Consider the following 16,373-nt stretch of genomic DNA (forward strand, 5'->3'; position numbering starts at 1 on the left):
CTATTACAATGATCTTTCCTGAAATTTTCCTGCTATTTATGATTTATTTTTGAGTATATTATCATGTTTCTTAAGACAATTTTTCTTAAGCAAGGTGAGATTTACATATATTTTATATATTTTAACATGTTTTTTGAATGTCTTCAAACATACAGAAAAGTTGGAAGAATGTGGTACAATGAATTAATTGATTAACTTATTTCTTCATTCATTAGTGAATTTATTTTTCATAAGGGAAGCAAAAGAAAAATTTACTATTTGAAAATACTGTGGAAACTTGGGGTATGCAGGGTAAACTTTTCCAAAATGATAAATATGCCTTTTGTTTTTGTTTTTGTTTTTGTTTTTTTAAACACAGTGCATAATGGCGCCCCTTGGGATACAGGTTTCTTTTCTGGTTTCTCCTTCATGCATAACCGTGAACAGATTCGAAGCTAAGGAGCAGATGAGCAGATCTTAATATTTCTAGATCAGTCATATAAGCATCTGTGTTTTTTCTCTTTTTAAAAAGAAGTTCAAACTCTGGGCTAGAGTTCCAGGATAGAAAATAATTTTATTTTATTGTTGTTTAGTGGTGGGTTATTTATTTATTTAAAAATAGGAAAGCTATTGAAAATTTAAATTTATTTTTTTATATGTTTTATTGACATTTAATTTATACGTCACATGATTGACCATTTAAAGTATACTATTCTCATGGTTTTGGTATATTCATAGAATTTTGCAACCATCACCACAGTCAATTTTAGGACATTTTCATCATTCCAATAAGAAATTCCTCACCTGTTAGCGGTTGCTCCATTTTTCCCTCCTCCCAGTGGGGTGTTTTTAATTCAGTGGTTCTCAGCCCATGCTGCTCATTAGAACCACCTGGGTTTGGAACATAGGAACAGTCAAATACCCCAGATCCACTGAATGAGAATCTCTGCTGGAGGACTAGGCATTTGTATTTATAGAAAGGTTCCAGGTGATTCTGATTCACAGTGAGTACAAAGTGGTATGTTAGCTGCTCTCTACTATGCATTCTAATTACCTGGGACCTTGTTGAATGGCAGATTCTCTTTAAGCCTAGGATGTGCTCCAGAGTCTTCTCTGACAAGCTCCCAGATGCTGCTGATTATGTTGTCCACCCCCACCCCCCACACTATAAGTAGCAGAATTACTAGTAGCATCAGCAGTACTTGGGAGCTTTTTGGGAATGTGAAACCTCAGACCCCATCTTTACCTAAATCAGAGCCTGTATTCTAGTAATTTTTTTCCAGGTATTTCAGAAATACCTTAGAATTTAAAAAGCCCTGGTTTAGGTGATGGTAAAAGGAATCTTCTATCATGAAGAAGAATTAGAGTTACTCTCATTTTTATACTGATTGTCCTCACTATGTGTGTTAGACCTTCAGTCATCTGTAATATTTTACTTGTTTTTGTATTTATAATTTATATTCTCCTATACTTGGTTCTTCTAACTGCAGTCTTGTTTTCAAAAGATAATAGGTGCTAAATGTGGATAGGGAGCCTAGTTTGAGGAACTGAAATCATATTGGCTGCATAAGTTTGCCCTTAGATTAGTGGCACAGTGAGAGTTCCAGAATCAATCACCTGAGTTGGCATAATCCAGTAATGTTTATGGAGAGCCCTTATGTGAATGGCTGTTTGGCACTATAAATCAGTAGAATGTAATCTAGTGTATAAGAGCCTTAAGTTCCTCCAGAGGGAATTGTGGATGGCAGAAACAGAGGAGAGATGAGTCTGAAGACCAGATTCCCCTCAAGAGAGCTATGATTACCTGAGTCAAGTATAAAATTGTCATGCTATTTTAGAGCCTTCTTTGCCACTCATGTTGGTTAGCAATACCACCCAGCCTGGGAGAGGCAACTGATGAGCAGTGTTGGAAAGCATAAAAAGATTATGAGAAGGTTAGAATTCCACTGAGAGGTATTCCCGGGTTATGCTATAGGATTAATTTAAAATGGAAGTAGTATGAAACATAATTGTAATCTTTCTGGGCATGAAACTAATCTGTGTTTTTATGGTATTAAGGACTCTGCTAGTATACAGTTGAGGTTTACATATTTCTTACTTTTTTGTTTTAAGAATTGATTAAATTCAATTACAGTCAAACGGAATATGTGGTCATTTTAAGTGAGTCTGTACTGAAATGCCAGCACAGGAGTGATGTGAGGACCTGAAATGTTAACCAATGGCTTCCCTTGGAGCCTGTGAATTTCCTAAAGTAGCTGTAAAGGAGGTATTCTCCTCGTTGAACCTGGACCTCAGTGTTTCTCAAACTTCCTGTGCATAAGAACCATCTGGGAGCTTGTTAAAAGTACAGCTTCTTAAGCCCACTTGCCAGAGATTCTCATTCAATAGATTTTGTGTGAGATTCAGAATCAGCATGTTTATCCTGAAGCTGGAATGATAAGGATCACACTTGAGAAATACTGCTTGAGCCCCTGGGAGCTTAATGCTATTACATATGAACTGCAAGGAACCTCTTGGGGATAGACTAGGGGGGTTCTTAAGGGGCTTAATCATGTCTCCTTGCCTCTGTTCCCCTATTTGGGAGTCAAAGGTCTGTATGTTCCTAAGCGCTAAGGCACCAAGTTCATCTCACCACGTCTACTATGGGCAATAGAGATGCCAACAGCAGACCAAAGAACAACTCTAAAGGAAAAACAATCCAATGAGAGCAAGCCAAGTGCAGAGACATGCAAGAAACTGTGAGATTTATACCTCATTACTCTGTTCAGTATAATAATTACATGGCCTAGACATGTTAGTATTCTTCCTGGTCAGTTGGTGGATGGTTATAGGAGGAGAAGAGGAAGAGAGCCAGCACCTCATAGAAACCAACACTGGTTTTCAGTGTTTACAGTGCATAAGCAGCTCATCCTCAGAGTTTTTGATATGTATGTGTAGACTATGCCTGGAAACGTGCATTTTAATACGAGATTTACAGCTGGTCTACTGCCCATGCTTTGAGATACATTAGTGTGCGTGTAGCTAATAAAGTTTATATTGCTTAACTGGGCCCTTCTTTAGTTTTGTGGCTTTAACAAGATTAAATGGGGATATTTAAATGGGGTTTCAACTCCTTGTGCTTTTTAGGATGGAGTGACTGGAAGAACGATGCAGTACATTTGACTACTGTGATTAAATGAAGAGCATATGCCAAGTATAAAATTTTAGGCCCATGAGTCTCAATTTCAGTTGCACATTAAGGCCCTCTGAAGAACTTTGAAATATATGGATACTTGGGGTCTACCTAGAATGACTGGAGGGTCAGCTTCAGACATCGGTATATTTTCAAAGCTTCCTAGGTGGTTTCTGACGTGCTGGTAGGGTTGAGAACTGCTGGCCAGTTGTTGCCGTGAAGAAATGAGGGTTCATTGTTGCCGGACCTTCAGGTCGTTCAGGATTAATAACATTTTATAAGAAATCTCCTGAGTAGTAAATGTTGAAAAACAATTTAGATTTTTAAAAATGCATGTCGGTAAACAAAATACATTTACTTACAGAGTGCAGTCTAAGGGCAGTAAGTTCATGACCTCTGGTTTAGGCATTTAACTGTTTTCAAAAACTTTAGAAGCTTTTACTACCTGTGAACAATTTTTATACTAATTACTTAAAAAAATCTCTAAGATATCCTTTGGGTCAGGCTTATTTTTCCCCTCCGTTTATTTGATCTGAATTTTCTTTGGGTTAGCTTGAACTCTGTTTTTCTTAATATTTAACTAAGTTAATTAAACATTCTTGAATATTGACCATACGAGAAGTGCAGCAGAGAACTGATATTCAGCTGGTGTTTTGATTGCAAGGAAGAATAACTAAACTAAATTTTTATGATTCATAAATTTTTAGAGGCTTATTTTCTCATTTGCTTTGTAATATGCCATTATTCACCCTGAAATTTTATCATGTGCTTTGTGTTTAATTTTTCCTCTGCATATTCATATTATGGCAGTCTTTTAAAGATCTCTCTTCCCTCAGCTAAAGTGAGGAAATAGCTGTGAATTCATGAGCAGTAACTGCTTGTTCCAGAATTCATGCATCATTCTGATGTGCCAGACAGTGGCTGACATGCACAAATATCAAATGTTAAGAATCTCATTTGTGGAAAGGTTTGGTCTGATCACCATCAAGCTGTACTTTCTGAAATAAGGGAATATTAAATGTTTTTGGCAGATGGTGTGCTCTAAAAGGGCCAATTAGACCAATAGTAATGGATGGTTATACCCTGAGTAGATTTAAAGTTATGCATTCAATTTGTGTATTTGTTCATCTGTTTGTGCAGTGTTATGTAGTTTATTTAGATGGAGAGTTGATTTTAAGAACTTAAAGATGTGTGTCCTAAGGGCTGAAGTACTTTGTAATTCATATTGATTTTTTCATTTATCTTAAGACGAATGCATTTATCCCTTAGGGCCATCAAACAGAAAAACAAGAGAAGGTCCCAAGATAAATACTGCCACAAAGTATACTAAGACCAGTTTGATTGTGGATATCAAAATGTAGACCAGTTTTAATTTTGATAACTAGCTTTTTCTTAGCATTAAACTATTTTTACATTTTATCCTATATCCATTTTGAAAGATCAAATGTAGTCAACTATTCAAAGAACATAGGAAGAGTGTTTCAGATCTAGGGGAAGGCTTATGCCTAGGTGCTGCCGTGGGGACAAGATTGATTGGTGCACTAGAGGAAATAACGGGGCAGAGTGGCTGGAACAAAGTGCTCTAGGAGGGAGGAGCCTAGGTAGAGGCTCAGGAGAGGGGGGTATGGTCTACAATATGAAAGACTATGGCAAAGGCTTTGGATTTTATTTATAAAGAAAGAGTAGTGGGAAGTCATTGAACGTTTTTCTTTTTAACTTATTTTGAAATAATTTTGAAGTTCCAGAAAAGTCCAAGAGTAGTACAAAAGGCTGTCATAAACCAGTTACACAGGTTCATCAGTTAGTACTTTGCCACATTGCTTTATCTTTCTCTCTATATGATTTAAACAAATATTTGAGAGTAGATTGCATATATTCAATAGTATGTTTTCTAAGAACAAGGATATTATTCTCTTATATAGCCAGAGTACAATTATTAAATTGAGTAAATTTAACATTGATATAATATTTTATAATATTCCAGTTGTCATTTGTCTTAACATCCTTTTATAACTTTTTCCTTTTTATTTTTAGTGTACAGGATCTAATGTAGGATCACATGTTGACTTTAATTGTCATATCTTTTTAGTATTTTAAAATCTGGAACCTTTTCTCATCTTTTTTTTTTTCTCTTTCATGACATTGACAATTTTGAATACTGTAAAAGTGATGCTTCTCAGGATATACTTCTGGAGGCACTGATGTCCATCTTGCCCTCATTGGTGATTTAACTTTTGATTACCCAGTCAAGATGATACTGGTTTCTCTACTGTATAATTATCATTTTCCTCTTGTAATTAATAAGCAATCTGTGGAGAAGGCACTTGGAGACCACGCAAATATCCTTTTTCTCATTAAGCACACAATCCTGCAACCAACTTTCGCTTAAAGTCTCAAGGGATTTGATGTGAAACTAGATTTAGGAATCACTGGACAAATTGTTAATATACCAAACAATGTCACAATATTCTATAATAACATTAGAATTTCTTTCCTTCCACACTTGCATCTTAAAAATGGGCACCATTAAGTTACCGGCCAGGCATATTGAAGTAATAAATGAGATTCTCTTTTGAACTTATTTTCTTTGTGAAAGAATTCAAGTTATTGAGATATTTTATATTGGCAGTATACTTATACTTCACATGATACATATGAATTTTTCTAAAATTGAGAAGAGGTTAACTAAATTTAAAACTGTGGCTGAATTAAGTTTGGAATATTTTTTAATGGCTTTTTAATTGAGATATAATTTAATATATCATAAAATTCACCTTTTTAAAGTGTACAGTTCAGTAGTTTTTATTATATTCATGAAGTTATTTAACCATCTAATTTTAGAATATTTTCATGACCCCTCTAAAGGAGCCCCATACCAGTAGCAGTCATTCCCCAATACCTCCTATTTCCAACCCCTAGATAACATTACTTTTTAAATCTTTTCTCTCTTATGGACATTTTATATAAATGGAATCATACAATACGTGGTCTTTAAGACTGGCTTCTTCCACATAGCATAGTGTTTTCAAGGTTCATCTATGTTGTAGCATGTACGTCATTCTTTTTTTATGACTTAACAATATTTCATTGCTTCGATATACCACTTTTATTTATTCTGTAATATTTTTGTATGCTTACAAAACCTAATGGATTTTTAGTGTTTTTGCCTTTTACATTTATTTCTGAAGGCAAACTACTTTTCATAAGTTCCTGAAAAGAAACCTCTTAGTCTTTAAGAATAGTTATTTTTTTCATTTCCATGCAGATTTTCTTATTACATTTATTGTTTCTTAATGATGTTGCTTAGAATCTTATAATTCTAAAATATCGACCATTAGCTATTACCATATGGTTTTGTTGTCAAGCATTTGTTTTGGGTGGCTTATTATTTCAATAATTGAATATATTATCTAAAGGAATCCCTTGAGATATAGATGTTTGGTTTTATTTAGCATAAAGTAAGCATGACACCATTATTAAATCATCTGTATTATGCAGTCAAACTGTCATAAGGGATTAGAACCAGGATAATACTGGTTATATATTTTATTTTGCTGAAACTTTAATACTTAAGGAGCCACCATTTCTGGGCAGAACACATCATATATAACCTTATTTTTGGAAATAGTGCTTATTTTATAGTTTTTTTTTTTTTTTGGAAGTGGGAGTTTAATAAGGCTGACTTGCGGCAATTGTCTTAGGTATACTTAACTCACTGATATTTACCTTTTTTTTTGGAGGGGGTCAGGATCTTACTTGATAATCTTACAAAATTTAGATGTTCCCCTAGAAAATGTACACACATATATGTATTTGAAATTTTGTAAATAATTTCAGAGGATTCGTGAATTTTTGCTTTAATGAGTAAATGGACAGCTTTATAGACAAATCAGGAAAAAGAAGATGGGTAAGAAGTGAGTATCAATGCCCCTGAAAAAGCCAAGCAGAGTTAAGGATAAGAAAGAAGCTAGGACAGTAACTGGGGAAGTATACCCATAATACTTTTCAAGAGCCATCTGTCTCTTTGCAGTTTGATTATTTCTGTGGAATTGGATGTTTTGCTTGTTTTCATTTCCTCTTTTCTCCTCCTTTTTCCCACCCAGGGAAGTCTTTGCTCACAGTTCGTGATTCTAATCACTTGGGGTATTTTACCTGTGATTTAGAATTAGACCTAAAAAATAAGCTACACATATTATCCTTCCAGTTAGTAATTGGCACTAGAAAATGCTTTAAATTTCTTCAAAATCTGGATATTTAATTTAAAATTGGTATGGTAACTTGCTGATAAAATAATTTTTGCCTTAATAGCTTATTTATTTTTAGTTGTTTTTTTTTTTCCCAATTATGGCATGTAACTTAATAATAGAAGCAGGATCCCTAAGTATTTGTATGTTTCCCCCCAGCCATCACCTTGTACCTAAAATAGTCTGACACTTCTGGCATTGGCAGTCACCTTTGAGTAAATCTCTGTCTCTCAAAATAGGAATCCTGGGGAAAGTTCAGTGTGATGGCAAAATCATTGTAAAATGAAGTATATTTTCAAAGAAATGTTATACTTTCCCTATCTGCCTTATAAACTCAAAGAAAAAATAAAATTAGTCAAAAATATTAAAATATTTTTTGCTCCAAGTCTTCTTTTTCTGGGAGCTTGTGTAGAAAGGATAAAATACTTTTGTCTTAAAACACTATAGGATATATGATGATTTACAATCGTTTAATTTTCTTATAGTAATATTCATTATGAAATCTTCATAATTTTTATTATGCATTTTTTAACTTAAAATCTACAGAAGTTGTTTCTTTTTAATCCCTTTTTGGCTTTGAACTAGCACTTTCAAATCAAAATTCAGAGCAGGTAGAGAAATGCTTTTAAAATGCATATTTGAGGCAGTAAGTGCTATGCTGTGCTTCTGAAAGCGCCAGGGTCACAGCTGCATACATGAAAATGCATGGTGACTGCAGGCATTGTTTCCTCACACAGAAAAGGCAATCTGTGTCTATCACTGAATTTATGATGTAAATCAAATCATAGCTTTCCTATATTGAGAGATGTAGCAGAAAGGTTGAGGTGACCTAAAGGTTACAAATAACTTTTACTTTTTGATTTTCCTACCAGAAGACTAATTTTCTTTACTCTCTCTTTTTTATTAAGATTGATGTACTTAAAGGTGAACGTAGTTACATACCTTATTTTACCATTGCCACTGCACTAATCTAGTGGAACCATGAACTGATCATTCCCTCCCCCACTCCATTATGTTAAAATGCATGTATTGCTCTGTGTTGTTGACAATATTATTAAAGGATGGGAAGTGTTGAAGTATTACATACCAATTCTCCATGCTTCCTGTGCTTTTTTTCTCTGAACAGTGTGGACTTTGAAACAATGTATTAGCAGGACTATGATAACTTGGTTTTTCATGATCCACTCAGAGTTTTAAAAGGTGATTTAGGGAAAGAGAGAGGGAGGGATAGAGGGATGGATGGATGGAGGAAAGGAGGGAAGGAGAGAGAGAGTTTGTGTATTTGTATTCATTGAAGATGTGCATTCAGCACTGAATGGGAAACATGAAAAACATAAGACAGAGACCCAGCTTTTAAGCTGCTTCTGCTTTAGATTAAAATACAAATTTACCTGCATGATTACCATAATAGTACCCCATCTATGGAGTATTCTCTGTGCTAGGTATTATATTAAATGCTTTACTTAAAATAGCAGTTAAAACATTTATAATTCATGAAATGGGGAAGTGCTGAAAAATATACAACAAATTGGTTCATCTATGGTAGGAAAAGAAAAACAATGCACAGTGAAGGAGATATTGGAGCACTAAAGGCCAATGAAGGGTGACCTCATTGCCTGGTTTGTATTGATATTGATCTTTAGAAACAACATTGTTCTGTTTTAAGAAAAAAGCAGAATCTATTGAATGTCTTAAGAGTTAGGAAATTCTGATTTTAAAATTTCAGTGGACTCATCCTGAACACATTACTTCTTTCTGAAATAAAGGATGATTTATCTCTTTGAGACAAAGATAGGAGACCTCTTTTTTGAGGTCTCAGATTTTATTAGACATTGATCTTATAGCCATTTAAGCTTGGCTTAGAATTATTAATAGTCGAGAGCCATCTTTGCCGCTTTCTGCTTTTACAAGATTTGGTTCCACTTCTAGTTCTGAGCAGTGTGAAGGTTAGAGCTTTAATGAGTGGCTTGGGTTATATAATTTCACCATTGGAAGGTACTTAGTCTGATTTCTTCATTTTATAGATGAAGAAACTTTGCCCAAGAGAGGTTAATTTTCTTGCCTGACATCACACAATTTGTTGCAGAGCCAGAATATAAATCTGGAACTCTTGACTGTTAATTCATTGCTTTCCCTCCACTATCTCACCTCACTTCTCCCCTTCTAGTTTTTTTCTGAGATATGGATGTGGCAGCATAACATAAATGATTTTGATGAATCTATGTAGTTATTACTTAAATAATAATAATGATGACAGTGCCCCCCATTTATATTTGCTTTTCAAAACTTGTATAGTTTATCTGCCACTATTAGTTTTATAAGTGAACAGGTTGATTATATGGTCCACTCATCTATCATTTTTAATGAAGTGTTGTCAACTTACTCTGTAACTTGAATAGCCGGTTTGGAGGATAATTGAAATTTTAAGGCATAACCCGTGTTTTGTTTTGGTGTTCTTTTGTACCATGTTATTATTATTATTATTTTTATCAACAGTGCTTCTAATGAAGAGCTAAGTTGACTTGTGTAAACTGTGGATCCTTCACTTACCTTGACCTTTCTCAGTTGTATGTACTTGAAAGCAGTGAGGAGAAAAAAAAAAGAAATATCTTGAATAATCCATAAATTTAATAATCAATCCTTGAACAACACATCAAGAGTGAACTATACTTAGCCTTATGACATTTTAAATGCTCAAATTATAATATTTTACATATGAAAGTATTTTCTGTCATACCCAAATTAGTATGTGCATTATTTAATGCTGTTTATTTTAGAACATGATTCTATATTTTGCAAAGGCATAATTTTACATTTGTTTTCCATTTTAATTCTTTTATTTTCTACTGTATTTGTTACTCTTATATACCTAATGTTAATACTTGATGGCTATATTTTCATAAGAAATTTAAAATTTTGAGCATGATTGATTGCTTTCAGTCATTGTAAAGAAGGGTAAAGGTGGAATCATAGTCTTTTTGAATAACTCAGGGCTAGTACCATGTTTTAATCAGTTTTGTGCCTTGTAGTACTTGTCATTTTACCTCATGCAGTGATTCTTAACCAAGGGCAATTTTGCACCCCCTCTCCCCTCCCCAGGGGACATTTGGTAATGACTGGAGACATTTTTGATTGTCACCATTAAGGTGAATTATTTTAGATCCAGTAGGTAGAGGCCAGAAATGTTGCTAAAAATCTCATAGTGCTTTGGACAACCCCACAACAAAGAATTATCTGGCCCCAAATGTCAGCAGTGCCAAGACTGAGAAACCCTTATGTGTGGCAGTTGCGTAATAAAGCATATTGAATTAGAAAATGCATCCATTTTATCACTTACACATAAGGCTTTATATATTATATATGTGTATTTACATACCAATTTAATGATTCATAAGCAAAGATTTAACTCTTTGCTTCATTATGCTTAAAGTATTAAAACAATTTTGGCGATTATAATTAATTTTAGGTTAGTTGTACTCAGTTGAAATAGTCTTATATGAGTAATCAAATGTTCTTACTTTGGACTTCCTTGTTCTGTAAAGTTTTCAACTTCTTTGAATCAGTACTGCTTTATTTCCACTTGGATATGACATAATCAGTTCTCTGGAAAAGTTCATTATCCAGATGTCTAAATCAGTAATTAATCTGATAATCCTTATCCTACTATATTCTACTTAATCTCATCTTTAGAATTTAAGTCTGAGATACTAAATAGAATTTGCTGAATCCAATAGCTAGAAAACAGGACTTCAGCTTCAAGCAACAAAGCTAGAGTTCCCACACTTCCAGTGAAGTAGAAGCTGAGTTATAATAGTGTTATTTCCCATATGTGCATCATTTCTAATCCTACTTTAAAATTACTATCATTTATTTTTGTTGACCTGATCTAATTTGGATCAAACCGTTTTAAAAAGGAGATAGATCCTTAACGTATTTGGTGGGTGAGGAATGGGAAGGGGTAGAGGATGACTTAATAAGAGAAGAATATTGAAAAGCTTTTATGATTACAGAAAAACTAGGTGGTAACTTTTTGGATTTTCTTCTTAAATAGTCATAAGTGCTGCCATGTAGCTGGAGGATTAATGTATGGTCATATTGATGCTCTTCATTTCAATATGGTGTGCTGTCAGAAGAAAACCTATAGATAACATAATTGCAGTTGCCATTCTTTCCTTTTTATTCATGTTTACTTGAACATGACCTACTGAATTCTCAGTCTAAGAAGTTCAGCTAATGTGACATAATCTGAGAGGCTTTTAGGATTTGTAATATTTGTTTCTTAATATCTGTGGCAGCCAGAGTAGAAGCAAATTCTAGATAGCTTTAACTGCCAAAGAGTTTGGAATTTAGGAATGTGATTTTGATATGATATTTGAGTTTTGGCATACAAAATTGCTTGGAGCGATCCCTTAGCAATGGCAATAATCTGATCAGTGAGAAATAATAGCCTTGCTTTAGCAAACAGGAGAAATAGCCTGTGACAATGTATGAAGTTAGTGCATGATAGATTAGGTGAGGCTGAGGAGAAAATAAAGAGATAGTGATATAATACCAGAAACTAGCAGTGTCGTAGAAGCATTTTATAGGAGTGTTTTAATGTGATGGACCTGCCATACTTTTCTGTTTTTTGAGAAAACAAAAATCATATGTTTCCAACTCCTAACCTCCCTCTTCTATGATGATTTACTTGTAGTGGTTCTCAACCCTGGCAACAGATTCAAATTGCTAGAAGGATTTTTAAAAGTTACTAGTACCTGGGCTCCACTTGTAGCAACCCCAATATAATTATAATTGAGACCTGGACATTGGTATAGATTAAAGAGTTCCACTGATGAATCTAACCAGGGTTGAGAACCAGTACTTTATAACAGTGCATCAGAATTGTCTGGAGGGCTATTAGGTGTGTTGGAACCTGAGAATATTCACATTTCTAACAAGTTCTCAGGTGATACTAATATTACTGGTAAGTTTCAGAACCACCAAGAAGGCAGTCTTAAAAAGTCATTTAGGTGATCTGCTTTTTTTTTTTTTTTTAATCATAGCAAGTGATATATTTATTGTAGGGTTAAAACTTAAGATTAAAGAATAGCATGTATATGATTCCTTTTATGTTAAAAAGAGGGCTATTTCTCTATTATTTGAAGTTTTTTATTTACAGTGAGCATTTTACATTTTACTTTAAATGTTTTTTTTTTTTTTTTTGGAGGAAAAAGCCACATTCATAATAACTAAAATCTTTGTATAGTGTTTCATAGTTTAAAAATCTGATAAAGTTAACATTTTCTAGTAGACTTTAAACTATTTAAAATAACTTGTGCTTTTTTCTTTTTTTAAACCTAATTATTTGAGAATCCTTCAGGTTTCAGATCTTTTGTTTTATATAGTCTTAACCTTTATGGATATAGGCCAAAATAGTCATCTTTGTTCCACAGAAATTTCAACCATTTTCATTTTGGACAGTTTGTTGTTTGAGATGGGAGAAATTTTCTTTTTCTTCATCTTAAATATACTGGGGAAGCAGAGAGCCATACACTGAGAAGAATGCGGTAAGTGGGAACAGAGAGGGAGAGTGCTTACAAGTTGGGGCAATGTTGGAGAAAATAGAACCTTCTGAATTTGGAAAGAGAACTGCAGGAGGAAGAGGAGGCCTGTGATTTCCCGAATGAAAGAATCAAGGGGATGGCTATGAGAGAGCTACTGGATTTAGAAGCTTGGTCAGACAAAGAGCTATTAAGTGCCAGAGTCTGTTCTCAAATTTATGTCTCTAAGACTCAGGGTCCATTCTCTTTTCTGTAAAACAGTTAAAGGGGAAAAAATGTCAGGTCTAATGAACCAACTCTGTAACAAATGCAGCAAATGGTAGTTTTGAGACAATTATAGATCCTGGAAAAATGTCTCTAGGTGGTATTGGCATTTTTTTGTTGCTATGTTTGGATATTGAAAATGTGTAGTCCTGAAATGACGGTTTCCAATGTAACTTTGTTTTTCAGAAATCATCCTCAGCCTTTGATCACTGTGCTTGAATACAGACCTGATTGCTGGCCAGTACTTTTGCAGCAGCTGACAGCTTTTTTTCAGCAATGCCCTGAAAGGTAATGTAAAATAAAATAAGAGAATGGGATTGTAGATACTAATTTCAGAGCTTTTTATTTAAAAAAAAAAAAAAAAACTGCTCTGACTATGGTGTTTTCTCCTAAATAAAAGATATGTCTTAGAGTAGGATATAGTTTTATATTAAGAGTAAGAAAAAAAAGTTTACCTGATTTATTATTGATTGTTGAAATATTGAATATGAGAAAAGCTATTATTAAAGAAGTTAAGTATTGATTAGTTAGGAAAGTTGATTAGAAATATTCAGTGAACTACACAATTCATTTAGAAGATAGTTTTTTCCCGCAGTAATTGATTAGTGAGTTAAACTCTTTCTATTAGAAATATGCTAATTGGGATCAAGTAGTACTGCCATCTGGGACTAGATAGCCACCATATGTGGAGTTAGTTTAGCTTCACCAGGGGCTCCTGACGGTCCTCAAAGCCACCCCGCATTCTTTCATTCTTACTACTGTGGCACAGGCTTACGTCATCATCTCGTTACTTTTCCCACCTGTTCCTGACAAGCATCTCTGCCTGTTACCTCGTCCTGCTCAAATCCATTCTCTAAACATGCATCAGAGTGATATGTCATAAGAGCAAATCTTATTACCACCATTTTGCTTGAATCACCACAACTATTTCATAAAGCACTTGCCATGTATGAGCTAAGCACAGGGAATGCCTCACTTACCCCTTTCAGCTCTATTTTTATAGAATTTACATGTTGCTATATCTTATAGAAGCTTTCTATTGGAAAAACAAAAAAATGTTTAGTTTCTGAAATAGTTGGAAAATCCCTGGGCTATAGGACGAACTCTAGTATGTCATGCTAGGCTCTGTGTATGATATGGTTTCTACCTGTTTAACTAGTTTTATTTTGTCTTTATTTCACAATTTATAAATTATATATTCAGCAATATGCTGACTTGCTTTTGGTTCCACATAGGAAGTAGACCTGTTCCCTTGCCTCAGTGCTCTTGCTTATTGGTACCCACTTTGTTCTCTTGAATCTTATTACCCTAACCTTTCCTGACGAATTTCTCTACTTAAAATCTCTGTTTCAGCATAATCTCTACTAAGAAATCGTTGCTTATCACGGGTGGAATTAGGTATCTCTTTTATATGATCCCACAATAACTTCAATTGTGATTTCTACCCTCATTATATTTACTATATCGCCTTAAATTACTCTCCTCTATTAAACCTCTTTGAAGACAGGGGCTGTGTTTCATTATTTATATTAATAATGCCTGGCACATTTCTACATGCTCTGTAAATGTTGGATTTATATATATTAGACCCATAGATTGGTGAGGCTCAGGCAGTGGATCGTAGAGTGCTTCCTAATATACGATATTATCACTATGTAGTACTATCGTGCAAGGTCAAGATAGGATATCACTGTCTCGGGCAATTTAATGCCTGAGTTACATTCACCGCACCAGCTACATTTATGTTTTCTTGTTCTTGAAGGTCTTACAGTGTCCCATTGATACAGTTTCTGAGAATTTTAGAAGTTATGGCAATTCCAGGCCAGATATACTGTTACAGGAAGTTTTAAAGAAAATAGGGAACTTTGTAGTCATCTGCCAGTGAAGAAAATCCATGTAGCATTTGAATGAATAGCTCAAAATAAACATCGTCACCCTCTCTTATCTCACCTAGGGTTGCATTTTCAAAGGTTAAGATATTAATATTTATTAAATAAGTCTTTGTTCAACTGTGTCAGAGACCAACAATAACAAATTTATGACATTTCTTTAATGAAATTTATCTAGTTAAATTGGAATACTTTATTAAAAATGTTGCTGGTGATATGCCAAATTTATCATTAAGCTTGTTAAGAATATCTTTTCCAATGCTTTGGTTAGGCAACAAGTAATTTAACCTTTGGTTACTTTCATTTCAAAGGAGTGTTATATTGGGATTTGAAAGTGGTTATTCTAATGAAATTTGTCCTGATATTCATAAGGAAAATAGATTATTGATTGACTTGGGTTTATTTATTGATAAGCTTCTATTGACTTTTCATTTAAACGAAATGTATTATTCTATCTAGAGCCTTTTGGAGGTTCTAAACTTTTATATTTATTTGTAAAAATAATTTCAGTTAATTCATTTCTACTTTTGCACTATGAGATTATTCTTTGCAGGATGAAATTGATCATTCTTGTTGCATTTTTCAAACTTCCTGAGATTTAATTTTAGAGTAAGTTAACCTAGTAGTTTTTAAGTTGTTGTTTAGAAGGTAATGAAGGAAATTTGGTAATTTAATAAGAATATAAATATCAGTTCACAACTATGGGAAGGAGGCAAAATGTTGTGAAGATAGCTTGTATTCTAGCTTTTTCTGTGTTAGGAATTACTGATCAGACCAACTATTTGCATTTATTTTTAATAGCATGTAGATGTCCTGAAATGACAGTATATCTTCATGCAAAGTTTTTGAGGTGCATTATTTTATAATTCTGCATCATTTATAGAAGAGCTGTGATGTTAAGACTTCACCTTCATGGAACTGAGATGTGTAAATTGACAGTGATGGCATGGTCTCTAGGTTTGGATGCTTTAAGATAATCTAGTCTAACACACAGGTTTTCAGATGAAGGAACTATATAGAACAACTTTAAATGACTTCTTCAAGGTCTTATGGCTAGTAAGTGAAATTGGGCTTAAAGCCTCAGTTTTTGACTGTCATTCCAGGTCTTTTCCTGCTGCTTCTCTCTCAGTGGTGAACAAAAATATGAAAGACGTATATGTAGATACATGCATACTTGGTTACAATTTTAAACATTCTTAATGGTTTTGGAATTTCAGATTATCAGTTTTATTATTTTCTTTTTATCTTAAACCCTGTCAGTTAATACCCCATTGAGGTGATAGTT

General features: G+C 33.9%; 1 protein-coding gene across 4 annotated transcripts in view; it reads left to right on the forward strand.

Moving 5' to 3' along the window:
- Positions 1–16,373, forward strand: part of FOCAD (focadhesin) — a 247,973-nt gene that overhangs the window by 45,569 nt on the left and 186,031 nt on the right. For all 4 annotated transcript variants that reach the window (XM_036217571.1, XM_016160422.2, XM_036217572.1 and 1 more), the window contains one exon: positions 13,386–13,487. In XM_036217571.1, the coding sequence (XP_036073464.1) occupies positions 13,386–13,487 (102 nt within the window). The remainder of the gene's footprint in view (positions 1–13,385; positions 13,488–16,373) is intronic.

The sequence above is a fragment of the Rousettus aegyptiacus genome, unplaced genomic scaffold, assembly GCF_014176215.1.
Source record: "Rousettus aegyptiacus isolate mRouAeg1 unplaced genomic scaffold, mRouAeg1.p scaffold_m13_p_3, whole genome shotgun sequence".
NCBI classification, from domain to species: Eukaryota; Metazoa; Chordata; class Mammalia; order Chiroptera; family Pteropodidae; genus Rousettus; species Rousettus aegyptiacus.